Source organism: Cavia porcellus, unplaced genomic scaffold, assembly GCF_034190915.1.
Source record: "Cavia porcellus strain 051 isolate PalLab524CR breed Dunkin Hartley unplaced genomic scaffold, mCavPor4.1 scaffold_5, whole genome shotgun sequence".
NCBI lineage: Eukaryota > Metazoa > Chordata > Mammalia > Rodentia > Caviidae > Cavia > Cavia porcellus.
This window is the reverse complement of record NW_026947488.1, coordinates 53156719-53179964: the sequence shown is the minus strand read 5'-3', so window position 1 is coordinate 53179964 and position 23246 is coordinate 53156719. Positions and strand designations below refer to the sequence as shown.

The window sequence follows — 23246 nt, the reverse complement described above, 5'->3', positions numbered from 1 at the left end:
TGTAATCCCAGCACTCAGGAAGCTTAGGCAGGAGGATTACCATGCGTTCAAGGTCAGCCTGAACTACATAGGGAGACCCTGTCTCAAAAAACAAAACAAAGCCCAGCTCTAAAACCTGCCTCTTGGCTTCTTACTCATTTTTATTTTTTAAAGCTCGGCCACCTTTCTTTAAGGTTCATGTGTAAATATCTTTACCAAATGTGGTGAAGAATCCTGTTTAAAAACAAGACCTCTGGGAGGACAGAAAGGGTGGGGCTGGCGATGTATCTAGACAACAGAGTGCTTGCTTAGCATACTCAGGTCTAGGGTTCAATATACACCATCACAAAAAAAAAGTAACATATGGCTAGCCCCTCCAAAAAAGCGTTTTACTTCTTTATTCTATAAATGTCAAAAACACTGCAAAATGTACACTAAAACTTTTCAATTATAATTTATTCTTTCTAAATAATGTTTAGCTATTGTGTCTTTCTCTCACTTAAGACCATACTGTGATACTTATTCTACTACACTCATCCATTCTCCAGTTTCACAGTGGCTTTCTGTCCCTAAACTGAAAGAACTTTAAACTTTTCTTAAGGAAAGCACTTCTACTTTATCATAACAGAGATAAGATTCAAACTAACTTTTTGTTGTTGCTTTGTTTTGTTTTTTCTTTCCAGATAAGGCCATGCTATGAAATCCAGGTTGGCCTTGAACTCATGGCAATTTTCCTGTCTCAGACTCCTGAGTGTTGGGTTTACATGTGTATGTCACCACACCCAGAAATACTCAAACTATTTTAACTGTGAATAATGAAACCTGTTACCTTTAGGAGACACAGAGATTATAGGGACTCTGATACAATGTTTTTTTCAGGAGATTCACAATAGTACAACAGGAGACCTAGTGATCTGATCACAACAAATGCCTACTTTTTAAGAAGAAATTTCCTCCTCAAAAACCACAAAAACTTCCCATTCATTAGGTGAACACTGAAAGAATCAAGCAAGATATTGCTTCTTCCTACTAACAGCACCTATTAATACTAACTCTATGATAATAGTTAATAAAACAGTACTAAAATAAATCCATAGCACACCAGTAGCTATAGGAAGTTACTCTCTTTTTAAGTTGTATTATGAAATGTAACCCAAAAATCATATTATTTTTTAATAAATATCACAGCAAGCTTATATACTACACAGTACACTTAAAAATCAAGAGCAATTCTAGGGGTCAGGGATATAGCTCAATGGCACAGTGCCTGCCTGGCAAGCATGAGGTACTGAGTTCGATTCCCAGTACCAAAAAAAAAAAAAAAGCAATTCTATCTGCATTCATACACTGCAGAAACATTGCAAGAATGAGAAGATCTACAACTATGCCAAGATTTCTGGAGGAAGTATAGTCAGCCCTCAGTACACCCATGAATTTAACAAACCAGACAGTTATCAAGGATAATGACAAGGGGGAAAAAGTCCAGAGCTAGGCATGGCGATGCATGCCTGCAATTTCAGTACCCAGGAGGTTGAGGCAGGAAGATCACCAAGAGTCTGAGCCCAGCCTGAGCTGCACAGTAAGACCCCCATCTTAAAAAGCAAAAAAACAAAGAGAGAGAGAGAACGAGAGAAAGAGGAAGAAGAAGCAAAAGAGAAAGAAAAAACCCATGAACATTCAATGGAAATGAAATGATGTGAATATTTATCTACAGTTGGTTGAATCTACACTTCTAGAATCCAGTTTTCCAAAAAAGTTGCAAGAATAATAGTGCAAAAAAAAAAAAGAATGATGGTACAATCCTGGTGTGGTAATTCCAGCACTCGGGAGGCTGAGGCAGGAGGATCACTTGGAGTTTGAGGCCAGCCTGTTCTACAAATTGAGCCGAAGGCCAGCCTGAACTGCATAGTAAAACTCTGCCTCAAAAAGACCAAAATAATAATAATTATAATAATAATAATGATAATGATATGAAGAAAGTACACTTCATCTAGATTTTTCAGACAGGGTCTTGCTCGTCTTGAACTCTTGGCAATCCTCTTGTCCCAGTCAGCAAAGTCCTGGGATTATAGGCATGTACCGTCATGCCCACCTGCCCCATATACTTTAACATTATTCTCTTCGTCCTTTCTCCATACACACTGAATAGTTGCTCTAACCCATAAAAAAGCTGAATGCTTTGTGGCCTTTTACTTCTAAAAATGTCAGTGTGTCTAAGGGTGGTCTCTCACATGACCACAGTAGTAACAACCTCAGCATATTTATCACTGATATACCATGTGCTACCACAATCAATATACAGAACAATTCCATTATCCAAAAAATTCTCTTGTGCTTCCTTTCATAGTCAAGCCCGTTCCCAACACCCTGGCAACCCCTATCTTCTATCCCTAAAATTTTGACTGTTAAGTGGAACTACAAAGTACACAGACTTTTTTTAAAAAACTGTAATCAAGCCAGGCATGGTGATGCATGCCTGTAGTCCCAGCTACCTAGAAGGCTGAGGAAGAATAATCATTTCAACCCAGGAGTTTAAGGCCAACCTAGGCAACATGTCAAACATCCATAAAATTAACTACACTGTTTCAAAGTATACAAATCGGGGGGCTAGAGATTTAGCTCAGCGGCATAAGCACCTGCCTTGCAAGCAGACAGTCGTGAGTTCGATCCCCGGTACCGATAAAAAGGAAAAAGACAAAAAAAAAAAAAAAGTATACAAATCAGGAGCATTAAGTACATTCATAATGCTGTATAACCATCACCACTATCTAGTTTCAGAGGATTTTTATCATTCCAAAGGAAACCCCATATTCATTATCATGTTCCCACCAGCTTGAACTACCAGTGGTAACATGTATGACTGCCTCATTGGACAGTTTGTATCCAGTGGATAGTCATGCACGTATCACCAGTTGTTCAAATTGCCTGCCAGCAACACATAGAAGTTACAGCTCCATAGTGAGTATGGTAAGCAATCACTCATTTCCCCTGACAATTACTAATCTGCTTTGTACCTCTGTGGATATGCGCAGTTTGCTTGTTTGCAATACCAATGACTGAAACCAGGGCCTTCTACTGAACTACATCCCTAGTACTTTTTAAATTTCTTTTGAGGCAATTCTTGCTAAGTCACTAAATTGCCTAGGTTGGGCTCAAATTTGTAATCCTTGGCCTCCCAGAGTGTCAAGCTTACAGGCATGTGCCACGACACCTGGCAGATTCTGGGTATTCACTCAACATAACAATGCCTCTGAGATTCAACTATGCTGTTACGTGTCTGAGTAGATTCTCTATTTTTACTGCTGAGAAGAATCCCATAAGTGGTATATGCAAGAGTTTATTTGTCCAGTCACCAAAAGACATGTCACTCCTGATACTTTTTCCAAAAATACAATCATATAGCTCAAGATAATATACAACAAATGAGATTATAATACATGTTACAAATGGCAAATGAAAAACTCAAATATATACAATATATGTAGGTTCACAATCCCTTATCTATAATTCCAAAACCCAGTTTTCTTAAAAAACATTTCCAGTAAATTTTAATCAAAGTATTTTGAGCTAAATTTTGACCTACACTTCACTCTCTTTAGTCTCAGTCTTCTTAGTGAGAATATTCACAGATTTTGCTGTATAAGTATTATACCAGAGTACTTATCCATTAGAGTTTACATATGATGTACCTATCACATTTCTAAAACCAGAAAAATCTGTACACTCATTAAACTCACTGGTTCTTTTTTGTTTTGCTTTGTTATTTTGAAACAGGGTCTCACTATATAGTTCAGGTTGGCCTTTAGCTCACTATGTAGCCCAGGCTGGACTCAAACTTGCAGTGATCCTCTTGCCTCAGCCTCCCAAGTAAGAATCACAGGTATGGACCACCATGCCCGGCTACTCACACATTCTTGATAAAAGAATTTACCCTATACTTAAATAGCTCTCAATAGACCAAAAAACAAATTACCTGGAGTTGAGCTGGGCATGGTGGCACATGCCTGTAATCCCAGCACTCAGGAGGCTGAGGCAGGAGGATGTTTGCGAGTCAGGGTTAGACCAGTCTGGGCTACAAAGTGAGCTCACAGCCATCCTGAACTGCACAATGAGACCCTGTCTCAAAAAGATATAAAAAAAACAAAGAAAACAAACTAGAGTGTGTGAACAGACATTAATCATTTCTCTGTTCCAAAGCAACTCCCTACTACATCAACTAAGAGGAAGAACTCTCTACCCTCCTAATCCGTTATGAGCAATGTCCACCCAGCAAACTCTTGCAGATCATCATCCAACCCCAAATAACTACCATTTCTCATTTATAAAAGTCAAAGGCAGGGGATTTAGCTCAGTGGCACAAGCACCTGCCTGGCATGTGCAAGGTCATGAGTCTGATCCCCAGTATGAAAAAAAAGTCAAACCAGCCAGACACAATTACACACACCTGTAATTTCAGCACTTGGGAAACTGAAGCAGGAAGACAGTGTTGAGTTCAAGCCAGCCTGGGCTACATAGTGAGTTTATAGCCAGCCTGAACTACACTACAAGACTATCTTGAAAAAAATAAAAAAAAAAAACAAGAAAATTCAGCCTTTCCACTAAGATTCATACATTATCTTTTAATGAGTAAATATTAAAGTTCTCCAAACATTTGATTTTTTTTGCGATACCAGAGATCGAACTCACGACCTCAAGCTTGCAGGGCAGATGTTTATGCCACTGAACTAAATCCCCAGCCCAACATCTGATTATTCTAAGACACATGACTCAACACATATATAAGACCTAAGGGCACTACTAAGAAACCTAAACTATCCATTAACAAGTTCCTGCCAGCTTGAACTACTAGCTGAACATAAATGACTTATTCCACTGAAAGCATGGACTGTCCTATCAGGTGTTACTATCCGCCCAATAGGACAGTCATGCTTGTATAATTCCATAATGAACATGTCAGTGCTGTTCATTTGAGGGGAGATCACAGCTGTTCTCCACCTATATCATACATAGACAATGATCTATTCCACTGAGAGTTAAGTACAGGTGTCATGGAGCTTTCTTTTTTTTGAGGCAGGATCTTGATCTGTAGTTCAGATTGGCCTTGAACTCATGGTAATCCTCTTGCCCCAGTCTCCCAAGTGCTGAGATTACAAATGTGCACCACTACACCCAGCATGGAGCTAACTTTCTAGTGAAAATAATGACATACCTGAAACCACCAAGAAAAACATCAGGGTGATAGATCCAATGCCAACAAATGAAATGATCAAAAGTAACTAAGAGGTGATTTTAGACTGGAGATTAGATTTCAGATTGGATTTAGATTTGATTGGGTAGTATAGCTTCACAGAGGCAACAGTAAAGCCAAGAAGTAAAACACAAAAGACAAGTGAAGACCAGAAAAAAGAGTAGTGCAAAGCCTCTGACACCAAAAAAGTTAGTACTTGTCAAGGTCAAGGGAAAGCCCACATGGCTATAGCATGATATAGCAAGTACAGAGCTGTATGATAAAGGTCAGATAGCTACCTAGGGCCACATCATGCAGGGCTTTGTAAATCAGAGCAAGGAGTTCCAAGTGAAATCAAAAGCCAGAGGCTTGGAGATAATATGATCTGACTGATGTTTTCAAAAATTGCTTCTATTTCTTACATAGAAATGTAGCATTAATACATGGACACTGGTAATTGGATCCTTTTATTAAAAACAATCATACATAGCCGGGTGTGGTGGTACACACCTGTAATTCAGCACTCAGGAGGCTGAGATAGCTGGACTGCTGAGAGTTCAATGCCAGCCTGGGCTACACAGTGAGTTTAAGACCAACCTGAACCATATAGTGAAAGCTGGTCTCAAAAGAAAGACTCCCCCTGAAAAAAGGTGCTTATGTACATAAAATACACTATCACTCCATATAATAAAATATGGAGTCTTTAAAAATCACACTGTCAGCCAGGGATTTAGTTCAGTGGCTTAAGCACCTGCCTGGCAAGCACAAGGTCATGAATTTGATTCCCGGTGCCAACAAACAAAAAAAAAAAAAAAAAATCACACTGTCAGGCTGGGCATGGTGGCCCAGCACTTGGGAGGCTGAGACAGGATTATCATTTTGAGTTTGAGACCAGCCTGGGCTACAAAGTAAACTCAAGGCCAGCCTGAATTGCACAGTGACACCATATCTCAAAAAAAAAAAAAAAAAAAATCACACGTCCTAAATGATTTCATATATACATCAATGTCTTTGGCCTGCCAATGACGATTTTTTTTTATGTGCATGACTTTTTGAAACAGGGTGTAACTATGCAGTGCAGACTGGCCTTGAACTCATTTTGTAGCCCAGTCTAGTTTCGAACTCACAATGATCTCCTGCCTCAGCCTTCTGAGTGCTGGGATTATAGGAACGTGTCACCAACACCTGGCCTGCCAGTTATGAATCTAAACAGATATTACAGTCAACAATTTGGACCCTAGAGTTTAATGTAGATTTTACTCTCACAACATATGTGAGAATTTAAATAGAAAGTAAATGAGTAATGCTTAGCAGGGTGGCACACTCTTGTAATCTCAACACCTGGGAAGCTGAGGAAGGAGGACTTCGAGGATTTCAAAGCCAGCCTGGGGCTCCATCGTACGCATTTATTTATTTTGCTACATAGTGAGTTTAAGGCCAGTTTGAATTATGCAGCAAGACCTTGTTTCCAAAAAGAAAAAACAATACTAAACAAACTGAAAAATTTCAAATGCTGTTACTTAAACATTAAGACACTTCTTCCCGGGGGCTGGGGATTTAGCTCAGTGGCATAAGCGCCTGCCTTGCAAGCAGGCAGTCATGAGTCCGATCCCAGGTACCCATAAAAAGGAAAAAGACCAAAAAAAAAAAGACACTTCTTCCCTAAATAATTCAGTACTTAAAGTACAGTTCATAACACAAGATTAAAACTAAGGCTATTATCCTTGAGTTGAAGAGTGTCTCTAACCTAAAAATTCTACCTGTAGTTTCTAACAAAATTATTTCTGAGATACATGCAAAATATAAGTAACAAAAGTGAAGTTTACAAGAGCAAACAGTGAAGTTTACAAGAGCAATACAACTACATTTAGTAATGTTTCTACAAATTCAGGGTTGATATTTTCAAACTACAGAAACAAACGGCTTTCTTCTGGACTTAACACAAATACTATATTTTCTCAAACATAAAGTTTATTTCTGCAGATGATTTTCCTCTACAGAACTCATCTGAAGAAGCTATCTAATTAATGCAAAATTTCCAACGCTGGTAAACTGCTTAAAAGTGAACTGTAAGCCAGGCATGGTGGTGCACATATATAATTTCAGCGCTTGAGAGGCTGACACAGGAGGATTGCCACAAGCCTGAGAACAGCCTGAACCACATAGTGAGGTCGAGGCTAGCCTGGACTACATCCTCTTGCTTCAACCTGAGTGCTGGGATTACAGACATACACCACCACATTTAGCACTGCAGGATTCTGTTCTCAAGAAACTGAAAATTCAAGGAACCAGTAACTTGTACAATTTCTCTGTACAGTCGTAAATTTTACTTTGAAGCAAGAAAATGTAAAATTTTATATGTAGCAAGTTTGTTGAATTCTACTGGAGTTAAATCTAAGAATTCTGCCACTATAAAAAAGATAAATAGAAAATTTAATAATTTAATTATATAAAATCTATTTAGGGAAACATGCTACCCTTATTTCACAGGCATTCAGCAAAAATAGAACACACACTCTGGTTCCACATGTGGATAAACATCCACAAAGAACCACACCTAAGACTAAGGCTGGCTGTTATTTGCAGGCACCAACAGAAGTTTTCTAGAAGTCTTAATTGTGGTTTCTTAAAAGAAAATTTTTTTTCCAGTAGCATATGATGCCGAGACCTGACAAAGATCCTTCCTAACCCAGTGCCACATACCTGTAAAGAAACTCACCTGTGTTATACTCCTTCAACTGCAACTCCTTTACAGGCATTCCACTGGCAATCCGAAAGGCATTAAGAATCTGTAAGAATATGGTAATCAAAAAAAAAAAAAAGAATATGGTAATCGTACTGATGACACAAATCATAGTCAAACACCATTAAATTTTCCCTAGTGGTTTTACTCTATATAATTTTTTTTCTCTATATAATTTTAAACTATGATTATTTTATAAAGGCAAAATTAAGTCATGCTTATTCAAAAATTCCCAAGTATACACGAAAGGCAGAAGAGTGTAACCTTTAAGAACTCAAGAAATAGGGGCTGGGGATTTAGCTCAGCGGCATAAGCGCCTGCCTTGCAAGCAGACAGTCGTGAGTTCAATCCCCGGTACCGTTAAAAAAGAAAAAGACAAAAAAAAAAAAAAAAAAGAACTCAAGAAATAGAACTATCTAAATTTCAAACTTTCCTTCCCACTTGTTTAACCTCTTAGTGCCTAGTTTCTCATCTGTTAACATAAAATGATGCACTGAGCTCAGTTCAGGTCCATGGCATGTGAATTCAGTCTGGTGAGGTTCTTCTCTATCTTCCAATAACCTATTCTCTCATGCATTAAGGTCTGGACTCAGTGTCCTAACTGCTCAATGTAAAATGACATCAATCCCAGTGACATTCTATCTTTACTATAGTCTTCTTCAGAAAACATCACTGTTATGTATTTTTTGCTTGCTTTTTTTTTTAATTATTCATGGAGGCAGTAACTTTATAATATCCACTGACACATGATACGAACTGAAAATCTAGAATCCAAAATGCTCAAAAGCTTTTAGACTTTGGAGTATTCTGAATTTCATATTATCAGATTAGGGATGTTCAACTAGAAAGCTTTGCACAAATATTCCAAAACCTGAAAGGCTTCTTGCCCTAGTCATTTTGGTTAAGCAATCCTCCAGTTTATGGACTGGAACACGTGGTGTGAATGGATTAAGAATACCTACTCATAAGATAGTATGGGAATTATATGAACTAATGCTTATAAACATTACATAATGTCTGGCACACAGTAAACATACTAGCTCTTGTTGCAATATTCTGATCAATTCTCCCCATAAATTCTGCCTTAATTTAGTCAACCAATCCTTCGAATTGAAAAGCTAGACAGCTCTCTGTAGTACTGTAAATCAACTGCATCTTTTACATATGAACTCCCAAAATAATATTCCCTATAAGACAATAACTGGATTTGAAGTCAGCAATCATTTCTCATAATGTTTTCCACAAACCTCACCTCAGTAAATACAAGTATAACTGGTAAAATTCAAATACGTTTAGTGGATTATATCAAAGTCAATTTCCAGCTAGGCATGGTGGTATATACCAGCAATCCCAGCACTTGGAAGGCTGAGGTAGGAGGATCACTGCAAATTCAAGGCCAGCCTATAAAGTGAGTTCAAGGCTAGCGTGAACTGCTTAGTGAAACACTGTCTCAAAAAGACTAAAAAAAAAAACAAAGTCAATTTCTTAGTGTAAATACTATAGTATAGTTATATAAGAGATTAACACTGAGAAAGGTTAACTGAAGAATATATATGATAACCCCATACACTTTTTTATACCTTCTCTTGAATCTACAATTTTTCAAGATAAAAATTTTAAAAAATGTTTTCAATTGACACAAACAGAGACAAAACACATCTTACCTCTTCTTTTGTGGCATTTTCAGGCACCCCACTTAATCGAATAAGCCTGCTAGGTTTCTCCTCACTTGGGCCAGTCCTATAATCTTGGTCCTTAAATTCAGAATGTAAAATTGTTTCACAAACATACTTTTGTGTGCAAAATTAAACTCAATATGAAGCATAGTGAAAATAAAAAATGAAAATGATTTGCATCATGTGACAATAAGAAAAACTACAATTTTCTCTATTGTTTTGAGCCTCCTTCCCAATCTTTTTTAAGGGGTAATTCTGGGGACTGAACCCACGGCCTTCATACTGAGCTACATTCCCAGCCTGGATTCAAACTTGTGACCCTTTTGTCTCAGTCTCCCAGAGTGCTGAGATTATAAGAATGTGCCACCATGTCTGGTTTCCAAAATTTGATTTCAAACCACTGGATTGCAAGTATGCTAAAACATAGCAGGGTGGTGGTACACCGCTATGATCCCAACACTCAGGAGACTGAAGCAAGATGATCACCATGAGTTCAAAGGCAGCCTGGATTACACAGTAAATTCAAAGCCAGTCTGAACTACATATAAGACCTTGCCTCAAACTAACAAACTGAACCAACCAATCATAAGTATGTTAAGATACAAGTTCATTGAGAGAGTCTTAAAATACTACAGCAGAGGGGGCTGGGGCTTTAGCTCAGCGGCATAAGTACCTGCCTTGTAAGCAGGCGGTCGTTTGATCCCCAGTACCGATAAAAATGAAAAAGACAAAAAAAAAAAAAAAAAAAAAACTACAGCAGAATGTTAAGAGAAATACCAGCAGGCTTGGTATGCGCATGTGCTTAACACACATAAATTCAACCCTAAACACAGAAAAAAGAGGAGGAGAGGGGAGAGAAGGGAGGGGAGGAGAGGAAAAAGAGACAAGTAAGTACACTTTACATGACTTAACATTGTAACTTTCTTTTCATGAATGAGCAAGTAACAAATTTAATCAGATGTCACTTGTTAAAAGTGCCTTCTATAAACAAATTTCAAAACAAAGTAAAAATCTGAGTCTAAACCACACAAAGATATGTATTTTTTAATATTTAAAGAATCACCTCTAATTAATTTTCCTCTACTTCAAAAGTTATAGCTAGGGACTAGGGATTTAGTTCCGTGGCATAAACCTGCCTTGGAAGCACAAGCTTATGAGTTTGATCCCTGGTACAAAAAAAAAAAGTTATAGCTAGTCATGGTGGCACACACCTGTAATCCCAGCACTAAGAAGGCTGAGGTAGGAGGGCTGCAAGTTAAGGAACACTGTCTTAAAATTTTTTAAAAGTTATAAAGGGATTTAACTTTTGAGAAAAACTGTTCTGTAACTAAGTGACCATAACTCCTCATTATGTCTATTGCCTGGAATAATTATCAACGGAGTCCTCTTTGACTCCTGAAAGCACTTTATTTAGACAATAAATTGTGTGGTCACCCAGCTCTAATATTCTAACAACCCATTATTTGGTTATTATGTATTAAGAACACTATCCAAAATAATGAAACAAGGGGCCAGAGATATAGCTCAATGTTACAGCATCTGCCAGGCAAGTGTGAGGTCCTGAGTTCGATTCTCCATACAAAAAAAAGAAAAAGGAAAAGAGAAACCTAGATAACAATTTGTAGACTCTATTTTAAAGATATTTTCATTGTTGGGGCTGGGGATTTAGCTCAGCAGCATAAGCGCCTGCCTTGCAAGCAGGCAGTCGTGAGTTCGATCCCCGGTACCGGTAAAAAGGAAAAAGACAAAAAAAAAAAAGATATTTTCATTGTTAAATTGTAAACATAAACCCAGGCATGGTGGTGCACAACTACAATCTCTGCTACTCAGGAAGTTGAAGCAGGAGAATTTGAAGTTTAGGATCAGCCTAGACAACCTGGCAAGACCCACCTCAAAATAAAATTTAACAGGCAAGGTGTACGTATGAGACCTTCAGTTCAATCTCCAGTATCAACAACAAAAATGTAAACATACTCTTCTTGCTTAGGTTCAGCAAACTTATCATTTAAGCTAATTAATTTAGCTTCAGGAGGATACTCGCATTAATATCACTTCTTCGTAACTGTTGTAGATAGTCTACAACTACAGAAAGACTCTGAATGAGTTTAAATAAGAAAAAAAAAAGTTCTAAATCTTAAGGCCTGCTCACATGAGAATTGTGAGAACTAATTTCCAAATATAGGTATTTTCAAAGTAAATCATCTCAGGGTATTTAAATCAGCACCATAAAGCAAAAAGATGAATACACATACAACACAAATATGATCTGAAATACTGCTGTACTCCCAGCACTCAAGAGGCTGAGGCAGGAAGACAGTTTTCTCAGTCAATATGGGGTATGTAGTAAGTTCAAGGCCAGCCTAGAATACATGGACAGATCTTGTCTCAAAAACTATGAAAGGAAGGAAGGATGGACCTGAACTAAGGGCCCTTTCTCTAGAGATTTATATCCATTCCAATCCTAAATATAAGTTGTGCTTTCTAATGACTGTGAAAGGAGAGATTCAGGACTAAAATTCCTGGACACTATAATGCATCTTCCAGAAAAGCCTTATGAAAAAAGGAAAAAGCCAAAAAAACAACAATAACAAAAAAGAACAAAATCTACCTCATTAACATACCTGAAGGTCCCGCTGGGTGTCTCGGGCAGTTTTGCCCTCTGGAAAAGACTTGGTCTGGCCATAGTCGAAGACCTGGCTTCCAGGCAACCTGTGATCCACATCACGATACTCCATGCTTCTATAATCAGTGTCTTGTTGGCCAAGAAAGTCCAGATCACCCTTTTCTTTAAACAGATCGGCATCTGAACTCTGTTGTTCTGTTCCACAAAGCTGTGACTTGTCTTGGTCTTTAATTGGACTTTGGCTCTTCTGAAAATCTGATGGAGGCTCATGTTCAAAGGCAACACCTTGTGTTTCTCCTTCTCTTGTTTCTGAATGCTCAAATTCTCCCTTCTGAATGCCAAAAGTCGGTCTTTCTATAGTATGGTCATGTTTGGATTCTTCTCCCTTGTTCACGCTCATACAAGAATGTTCTCTATCTTGTGTAGAGGGCTGAATGTAATCCAAAAGTTTTGGATCCACAGGAGGCATCTCCCTGTCTTTAAATTCCATACAAGGTCCCATCTCTCTGCCTCTAAAATCCTGATCAGTCCTGGATCGGTGTCTACCTCTGAAGTCTGAATGTGGTGTATCCCTGTCCCTAAAATCTAGCTCAGTAGTACCTGAACCTCGGCCTCTATAGTCCACCTGTGTTCCGTCTTTATCCCTAAAGTCTAAATCCGATATATCTCTATTCCTAAAATCAGAACGGGACTGATCTCTGGTCCTGAAATCCAAATCGGATAAATCTCTTCCTCTAAAATCTGCATGGGATCCATCCCGGCCTCTAAAATCTAAATCGTAGGTGCCCCGGCCCCTAAAGTCAGATGGAGGATCCCTACCTCTGAAGTCAACAGTATGAGTGTCCCTCTCTCTGTAGTTCATATGAGGTATCTCCCTACCTCTAAAATCCACAGAAGTACCATCCCCTCCCCTATAGTCCATAGGTGGTCCTTCTCTATCCCGAAAATCCCCAGAATGTATGTCCCTACCCCTGAAGTCCAACTGTGAAGAATCTCTGCTCTGGAAATCAGAAGATGAAAAATCTCCCCCCCTGAAATCATGTCCTGGTCCCTCCCCTCCTCGATAGTCACTGTGCGGTCCGTCTCTAGCTCCATAGCTGAAAGAACGCTCCTCTACATTTGCAAAAGGAGGCCCCGAATGCCCCTGGAAATCAAAGGGAAGTGAATCTCTGCCAGGAAAGTTGCCAGAGTGTCTCTCTTGAGCATGACTCTTAAGGGGAGGAGGAGGATAATCCCTGTTCCACCCGGGAGCAAACCTCTCTTCTTGGCTCCCACTGTAGAAACAAAGACAGTGTTATTCATATTGTCCAGAGAGTTTGAAATCTACACACCAGCATATTCTTCTCTAATCACAGCATATTCTTCTGTAAACATTTTTTTTTTTTTTTGGCAGAGTTCTGTAACAAGGTCCTAGATCTGCAGAAAACAGCAAAGCTTTGCTATCTTAAGACGAAGTGATGGAGTAAAGTTTTATGCTCCCATTTCAGAATACGAGGAAAGTCAACACAAGGTTTTCAACATGACTGCTGCAGAAAAAGCTTTCACCCAGTCCTGCAACAGGGAAAATCCGCAATACCAGATAAGCTAACAATGGTGACATTACAAAAATTTTCATTTCCTATAGCCAGGGAACTTAGAATTCCAAGGTCAACATGATGATTCCTATATATCAGGAAAAAAATCAAGGCACTTTTAGTTTCTTACAGTAAGTTTCTAGAAGTGTCTTTCTGATTGCTGCATCCAGGGGTAACATTCCAAAATACTTCATTACAGCTATAGAAAGAATACCATTCAAAATGGATGCAGGCCCAAAAGAAATGAACTCTGGTTGTATATCAACCAGTAGCAAGAGCATGCCAGCATTTACCAGCTGAGTATCACGCTGTTATCTAAATCCCAGTTCCACAGTGGCTCCATCCAGAAGTGCTCTCAGGTCCTATTACAATAGCTACCCAAGGGTATCATAAAAGGCAGCATCAATCATGCTACAAAGCATGTGTAAGTCACCCAAGTCAAGCAACAGAACCCAGAAGCCAAAAAGGACCTACAGACAGCATTAGGTTTCTAAGAATTATCCCTGTGTCCCAAATGAAGAAGCTGATATTCCAGATTCCTGTGCCTTAAACATTAATTTTTAACAGTAATAAAGAGTATTTTTAAACTAGGAATAGTATTAATAGTAACACATTCTCAGTTTACAGAATTCAAGAGATAAACAAGAACTGGCACTATCTTCCATACTACCCAATTTCTTCCCCTTGCCTAACCTCCAGAGTATTTTATACATTTTGGCTTTGGTCAAAGGAATTTGGTCAAGGAATTTTAAATAGATAATTAGGGATACTGGATGGAGACACATCAAAAACAAAACAAAATCACTTAATTAATGGGTTACTTGCTGTTCACCAGTAAAAGATTTAAGATAACACCAACACAGTCTCTCCTCGCAAAACATATAGTTCCTAATACAAGGGACCCTTCTGTCTTCAGACTGTACCATATAGTAAAAGTCAAAAGACAACTAATTGCACATCACTTAGTTCAAGAGTAAAGTTATAAAACCAAATCCTTTGTTAAACTAACAGGAATTTACCATTAACCTGAACACTAGAATGATGTTAATTTAATGGATTTTAGAACACAGTAACTTCCATTAGTTCCCATTAACATTAGTTATGTCTATGTGGTTTATCCTAAAATGAGCAAATTTAAATGTTCTTCATAAATAATATAATTTAACACTAAAATTAAGACATTAAAATTCACTACAGAGGGCCAGTAATATAATACAGTGACACAGTGCCTGTCCAGCAAGCGTGAGGTCTTCAATTCAATTCCCAGTACCAAAACCAAACAAACAAAAAAACAACCACAGGGCCTCCCATATTTAAAAATCATTCAAGTACTAACTAGCTTACTAGAAGACTTAAGCCTCTCCACTCATGAGATGTGTTATGAGACATCTAACTCTACATGTTTTCTGATCAGAATGCATCCAACACTGCCTTTGAATACTCCCTTAGAATTTTCTTACTCTTCTAAAATCAAACTGGGGATCAGGCTGGGGATTTAGTTCAGTGGCACAGTGCCTGCCTGGCAAACATGAGATCCCAGGTTCAATTCCCAATACCAAAAATCAATAAATAATTTTTTTAAAATGAAACAGCTAAAAAAAAAAAGATACAGCTAATTCTTCAATGAAAGCTATTTTTAAAAAGATAAAATAAAATCAAACAAATCTAGAATAAATGTACTTAGTTCTTTGATCTGTACTTTATGGAGATTAATCAAGAAATAGTACTATTAATATAGCAGTGGCTAGGGGGCTGGGGATTTAGCTCAGTGGCATAAGCGCCTGCCTTGCAAGCAGGCAGTCGTGAGTTCGATCCCTGGTACCGATAAAAACGAAAAAAAAAAAAAAATATATATATATATATATATATATATATATATATATATAGCAGTGGCTATGAAAATCACATCCTTTTTTTTTTTTTGCGGTGCCGGGGATCGAACTCACAACCTCGTGCTTGCCAGGCAGGTGCTTATGCCACTGAGCTAAAACCCCAGCCCTTATGAAAATCATTCTTAACCAAATAAAAATAAATATAGGGGGACTGGAGGTTCAGCAGCACAAGCACCCGCCTAGCAAGCACAAGGTCATGAGTTCAATCCCCAGTTACAAGCACCACTGAGATATATCTTTACCCTTTTTTACTTTTTGTTTTGAGACAAGATCTCACTAAATTGCCCAGGCTGGCCTTGAACTTTTGATCATTCTGCCCCTACTTCCCAAACAGCCGAGATTAGAGATGTGAGCTACTGCAGTTGGCTGATCAAAGATTTTAGAATCAGAGGCCAAGTGTTGGAGATATAGCTCAGTGGCACAAGCATCTGCCTGGCAAGTACAAGTCCTGAGTTCAAATTCTAGTACCAAATAAATTAAATTAAATCAAATCAAATCAGGGGCTAGGATTCACTTTGGCAACACAGATATTAACACTGGAAAGATAAAAAATCAGAATGGGAAGCAGAGTGGTGGTGCACTCCTGTCATCCCAGTATCCAGGAGGCTAAGAAAGGAGTGGATCATTGCAAGTTCGCGACCAGCCTGGGCCATAAAGTGAGTCCAAGACCAGTCGGAACCAAATAGTGAGACCTGTCTCAAAAAAGACAAAAAAAACAGCCGGGGATTTAGCTGAGTTGCATAAGGGCCTATCTGGCAAGTGCAAGGTCATGAGTTCCAGTACCAAAAAAAAAAAAAAAAAAAAAAGACAAAAAACAAATAAATAAAAATAAGTATTAGAATGGCCTCTGCATAAGGATGACAAACAAATTCATGAAATGTTCCCTATCTTTAAGAAAATGTTAGGGCTGGGGATTTAGCTCAGAGGCATAAGCGCTTGCCTGGCAAGCGTGAGGTCATGAGTCCGATCCCCGATACCAAAAAGGAAAAAAAAAAAAAAAAAAAAAAAAATCAGTAAAAGAAAATGTGGTATTGGGCTGGGGACTTAGCTCAGCAGCTAAGCACCTGCCTGGCAAGCGTGAGGTCGTGAGTTTAATCCCTGGTACCGATTAAAACAAAAAAAAAAAGAATGAATGTGATGGAGTACTACTTCCTTATATAGAAGGACAAGTAAGTCGTTTATAGGAAAATAGAGGCAACTTGAAACCATACTGTTAAGTAAAATAAATCAGACACATAAGCTTAAATATGACATAGTTTCTCTTATAATGAGAAATCAAAAAAATAAATAGCAAAATACAAGATAGGAAATGAAGAGACTAATAAAGTGATCAAGAAATGGAAAGGAGGGCCGGGGATTTAGCTTAGTGGCATAAGCGCTTGCCTGGCAAGAACAAGGTCATAAGTTCCATCCCTAATACAAAAAAAAAGGAGCTGAGGGGCTGAGGATTTAGCTCAGTGGCATAAGTGCCTGCTTGGCAAGTGCAAGGTCATGAGTTTGATCCCTAGTACCGCAAAAAAAAAAAAGAAAGAAAAAGAAAAGAAATTGGATAAAAAAAAACGAGCTGGAAGGGAGAGAAAGGGAGGAAGAGAATGTTAAAAAAAAAAAATTAATCCCTGATACTAATAAAAAAAAATTAAGATGCATTACACACATGTACCAACATCTCACAATGAATGTACTGCAAACATTATGCACTGCAAACATGTACTAATTAAAATTAAAATCAGAAAAATAAATAAAAAAATCAGGGTGTTGCAGTCAGGGGTTGTGAGGAGAACAATTAGAATCAGAACACAGAATTTATATTATTATTTTATGATGGTCACCCAGAGTTAAACACAGAAAGTGCAAGAAATCTGTCCATAACACTATGAAGACTCAGAATATTCAGCCAAGGGCCTGGATTCCATAGCAATGTCCTACATGATGAAACCCACACCACCTCACTCATCTTCTCCACATCTCTACTTATGCTGCCAACTTTCCTTAGGTGGGCCATCTATACTCAGCACCATGCTGATTTAATTCAGCTGGTGTTAATCATTCTTTAATCCATAACACTGGGGCTGGATGTGTAGCAGTGATTGAGTACTTGTGTAGCATGTAACTGGGTTTGATTCGTTGGGTTCTACACTGACTTTGTTCCCTAGCACAAGACCAAAATTCAAAAATGAAAACAAGAAAGAAAGAAGAGAAAGCAGGGGGAGATAAAAAGGAGAGTTCTAGGGAAAAAAAGCATGTAATAACTCACATTTAAAATGGGAAATACAGGGCTGGGGATATAGCTCAGTGCCTGCTTGGCAAGTATGAAGTTGTAAGTTCAATTCCTGGTACCAAAAAGAAAATAAGTAAAAATAAAAATAAACAATATAAAATGGAAAATACAAATATTAATGTATAGAACCGGTTATAGTGGCACGTGCCTGAACTAGCACTGAGGCAGGAGGATCCCTTGAGTTCCAAGCCAGCCTGTGCTACAAAGTGAGTTCAAGGCCAGCCTGAACTGCGTAGTAAAACCTCATCTCAAAAAGAAGGGGGGAAAAAAAAGTTAAAGTGTAAGTCCATTGATTCCAACTAGTGGTTGGTAAATTTTTCATAAAGAGCCCAGATAGTAAAGATATTAGGGCTTTCTGGGTCATATAATCTCTAAAATTACTATTTAATTCTGCCACCGGAACATGAAAGCAACCACAGATAATTTGTAAATACCTGAGTCCCAATTACATTTTATTTAAAAACAGTTTTTGGGGGCTGGGGATTTAGCTCAGGGGCATAAGCGCCTGCCTTGGAAGCAGGCAGTCGTGAGTTTGATCCCCGGTACCGATAAAAAGACCAAAAATAAATAAATAAATAAATAAAAACAGTTTTTTGGGCTACAGTTTGCTGACCAGTGATCTAAAGCTTAGTATATATTGAAAGAAAAAAACGTACTCAGTACTACCATTAGAAATTGAAAAACCTCAAAAAGACCTTTTCAGGGGGTCTGGGGATTTAGCTCAATGGCATGAGCACCTGCCTGGCAAGCGTGAGGTCGTGAGTTCGATCCCCGGTACCGCCAAAAAAAAAAAAAAACCTTTTCATTTACCATTTATAAAATGCTAGCTATACTAAATATTACATATTTTCTTTTTTTAATGTAAATTTTCTTAAGCTAGTTTTTTCCTAAATTTTTTATTGAACTCTAAAGCTTCAGAGTAATGAATGTTCATACTCAGACTTTAAATATTTTGCTGACTGCCAATTCAAATAAAAACATACAGAGAGGCACACTGGTAATCTCACTTAGGAGGCGGAGACAGGAGGATCAGTGAGGTGGAGGCCAATCTAGGCTACAAAGTAAGTTCAGGGCCAGCCTGAACTGCATAGCGAAATCCTATCTTGAAAAAAAAAAATTTACTAGCAACAGAAGTTTCAGTTAGAACCATCAATACTTTTACTTGTTTGCTTAGTTTTTTCCTTTTCTTACTTCACACTTTTATTTTGGAGACAGGTTCTCACTGTGTCATTCAGGCTGGCCTCAAACCCAATAGTCTTCTTTCCTCAAACTTCTCAAGTGCTAAGATTACAGGAGTGTGTCACCACGTCCAGCTCACATCAATATTTATGAATATATAAATTTAAGTCAGGTTTCTGTGCCATATATCAAAAACCATATTCACACAGCATTTCACTAACAGTAAACACAATGCAGGTACAAAAGTTTTAAAGATATTATCATCAGTGTGTATACTAGCTAGAAGAAAATTAATTTCAGGAGATTAAGACAAGCCCAGGATATGTAGCAAGACCCTGTCTCAAAATAAAAATAAAAAAATTAAAAAGGGAAGGGATGTAGCTAAGTGAAGGCCATGAGTTCAAATTCTAGTACTACAAAAAATAAAAATAAAAGCAACAAAACTTCCCTATAAATGTAAAATATTATCCATTTAGAATTAAATGCAACCGGGCTGGGGATTTAGCTCAACGGCATAAGCACCTGCCTTACAAGTAGGCGGTGGTGAGTTCAATCCCCAGTATCGAGAAAAAAAAAAAAAAGAAGAAGAAGAAGAAAAAAAAAGAATTAAATGCAATCCAACTTCTACGCTCTTTTTTGTACCTAGTAACGCAAAAACTGACATGTAGTTAGAAAAATAAATCAGCATGCCAATGACAAGGGACTGTTTTGGATTCCAGGCATTTATCAGTAAACTTAGTGGAACTTTTATAAACATTTATGTATACGTTGGTTTTCTGTCTTTTTGAGACAGGGTCTTGCTATGCAGTTCAGGCTGGTCTTGGGCTTATTTTGTAGCCCAGGCTATTTTTGGACTTTCAACGATTATCCTGCCTCAGCCTCCTAAATCCTGGGATTACAGGAGTATACCACCATGCCCAGCTCTATGTATAGTACATTTTGCTAGCTTTCTTTACTAGCTAAGTAAAGCTAAAAGAGGAGGAAAAAAAATGTAAAAACTGTTTCAGGCTTTTTTTTTTTTTTTTTTTGGTACCAAAGATCGAACTCATAACCTTGAACTTGCCAAGCAGACGCTTATGTCACTGAGCTAAATCCCCAACCCTTTTAGGCTATTTTTAATGTCTGAAAATGTTATAAAGGACTCAGACACCACAAAAACTAAAAATGTTGTAAGATAAAAACATTTTGCATACTGGTTAGTCAGTCTCACAACCAATTTAGAAATGAGTAGAAACTTTTTAAAAACTTTGTTTCTAGCTGGGTATTGGTGGCTCAGGCCTATAATCCCAACACTTGGGAGGCTGAGGCAGGAGGATTGTTGCAAATTGCCTAGGCTACAAAGTGAGCCCAAGGCCAGCCTGAACTGCATAGAGAGACTCTGTCTCAAAAAGACAAAGAGAAAAAAAAAAACTTTGTTTCTAACCTGGGCATGGTGATACAATTAGCAATAATCCTGCCTCACATAAACCTCATTAGCTACCATACTGCCATTGTGCAAAGCTGGGGCGTGATGATACATGCCTATCATTCCAGCACTCTGGAAGGCTGAGACAGGAGGACTATAAGTTCTAGGCCAGCCTGAGCAACTTACAAGACTCTCTCCGAAAAGAAGGTAAGGGCAACCCATTTGGGATGTCTCTCAGGAGTTATTCCTATTCCCCATGCCCCTATTCCTGTTACCCATGCCTTTTCTCTAAAGAATTTTCTTCTTTAAAAAAATAAGGAAGTAGGGGCTGGGGATTTAGCTCAGCAGCATAAGCGCCTGCCTTGCAAGCAGGCAGTCGTGAGTTCAATCCCTGGTACGGATAAAAACAAAAAAGACAAAAAAAAAAAAAAAGGAAGTAAAAAGGATAAGGGATATAGCTCAACATTTCCTAGGTTCAATCTGTAGTACCACAAAACAATTTTTAAAAGATTTTCTATTTTTTTAACTGGTCATATTTTAGCAAAAAAAAAAAAAAAAAAAAAAAAAAATCCTATTTTTTAAAATATCAGAGCTCTTTCTCCACAAAGAAAACTATTCTTTTATGCTTAACAAAAATGTTATATATTTTTCATTGAAATACTGACAATTCCAATATTCAAATTTCAGCACTTACCGAAAAGGTCCTGTTCTGTTACCAGACCGAGAATCCCCCCACATCTCTTTCTAAGTCGAGGGTTCAATAAGTAGATCCTTTTTCTACAAACTTTATAGTAGTACCTATATAAAGTAAAACACAAAAAGCATGCACTTTACTAGGCAAGTAACTCTCTACACCATCCAGCTTGGCTAAATGGAACAATTTATTATCCTCACCACAGTGATTGCTTTGAAGGCAGGCATATAACCCAAATCAAGCTGAGAAATACAGCTCAGTAGCAAGCAAAAGGCCAGGAGGAGGAAAGGGGAGTGTAAAAAAAGGGCTGGGAGGACTAGGCATTTAGCTTAGTGGCATAAATGCCTGCTTAGCAAGCATGAGGTTATGAAGTGGATCCCCATTAACAACAACAACAACAAAAACTTGCCCTTTCCAAAACTTCCTGTCCAGTATGGCAGTGATTTTGATCTTGAAATAGAGGCAGCCCAATTCCTAGCTCCATTCCTTAAAAAGCAGAGCAGACTTCATAAACTATTCTGTGTATTTGTTGTAACTTTTCTGGGGAGATACCTGAAAGAATTGACACAAAATGCTCATCCCTATTTAATCTAAATCAGAAGTCATGTGGGAAAAGCTATAGACATTGGTAATGAAAGCCATAAAATAACTAGAAACCTACACACAGGGGGGCAACAAATAAAGGGTAGAGGCCTAGAGAAAGGTCAGGGTAAAACGACAGAAATTAACACATTCAAAAGCAACAGGTACACCTGAAGATAGAGCACTTACCAGCAAGCGTAAGGCAAGCAACACGTGTGCGCACACACCCACATACACTCAGAAGCTACACATAAACCCAAGCAAAACAGATGATCATACAACACCTGAGAACATTTCATTCACCTAAAGTTGATCCCCATCCTCACAGCAAGCCAACTGAACATATCCCAGCAAAGAGCTAATCTGCAGACACACAGGGATATTTCTTTTGTTTATGCTGCAGTTTGCTTGTTTGTGCTTCTGTCATTCCAGAAAATCTTTTTCAAAATCAGCACTGGGGAGGCTGAGCCAGAAGGATTAACTGAAGTTTGAGGCCAGACTATGTTACATAGTAAGTTCAACATCAGCCTGAACTACATAGTGAGACTCTGCCTCAAAAAAACCATCAACAACAACAAAAACTCAACCAAACAAAAAGCATGCACTAAACACTAGCTAAAAGACAGAAACTCTGCTGATCACTTATGACAAAGAATACAGTATTTACAAAAATAAATTAGAAAAAGTCTCAAAACAGACTACAGCTTTTAACAAAAGCGAAGAAAAGAAACAAAACAAAACAACCTAACACAACACAAAGTAAGGCAATGCAAAGCAATGCAACACGGCACAAAGCAAAGCCAGCCAAGCCAAGCCAAGCCAAACCAAGCCACACTCCAAGAAATGAGGAAAATCTAATCTCCAAAATTGTCAAACCAGGGTTATAGCTCAGTGGCACAACAGCTGCCTGGTAAGGGCAAGGTCCTGAGTTCAATTTCCAGTACCAAAAAAAAAAAAAAAAAAAAACCAAAAAACAAAGTTGTCATACTGTAATAGTCAAAAGACCAATTTTTAACAACAACCAAAAAAAAAAAAAAAAATCATACAATACACAAAGAAAGCAGAAAACAGGGCTCATTTGAGAAAATAAATAACAGAACCAATCCATAACAAAGCCTAGATACCAGACATACTACATAAAGAATTTTTAAACTATCTTTTTTGGGCCAACAGATATAGCTCAGAGGCCTGGCAAGCACAAGATCCTGAGTTTGATTCCCAGTACCAAAAAAAAAAAAAAAAAAAGAATATTTTTCTGCTAAGCAGGAGGTTGGCAGTGATGGAGACAACCTCAAACCTTGCACACGCTAGCAGGCACACTACAAACTAAGCACCCAGCTCCAAAAAAATTGTTTTAAACATGCTTTAAAAGCTGCACATGCAGGGGCTGGGGA

General features: G+C 38.1%; 1 protein-coding gene across 6 annotated transcripts in view; it reads right to left on the bottom strand.

Annotated features, from left to right (window-relative positions):
• Positions 1–23246, bottom strand: part of Rbm6 (RNA binding motif protein 6) — a 104166-nt gene that overhangs the window by 71024 nt on the left and 9896 nt on the right. For 2 of the 6 annotated variants that reach the window (XM_063248885.1, XM_063248884.1), the window contains exons 2-5: positions 21271–21374; positions 12247–13522; positions 9614–9703; positions 7926–7995 (exon numbers count right to left, since the gene is read on the bottom strand). In XM_063248885.1, coding sequence (XP_063104955.1) covers positions 7926–7995; positions 9614–9703; positions 12247–13522; positions 21271–21314 — 1480 coding nt within the window. In that variant the 5' untranslated portion in view covers positions 21315–21374. Of the gene's footprint in view, positions 1–3952; positions 4091–7925; positions 7996–9613; positions 9704–12246; positions 13523–21270; positions 21375–23246 lie in introns of those variants that run through there. The other 4 variants (XM_063248886.1, XM_063248889.1, XM_063248890.1 and 1 more) reach the window with 3 other exon arrangements.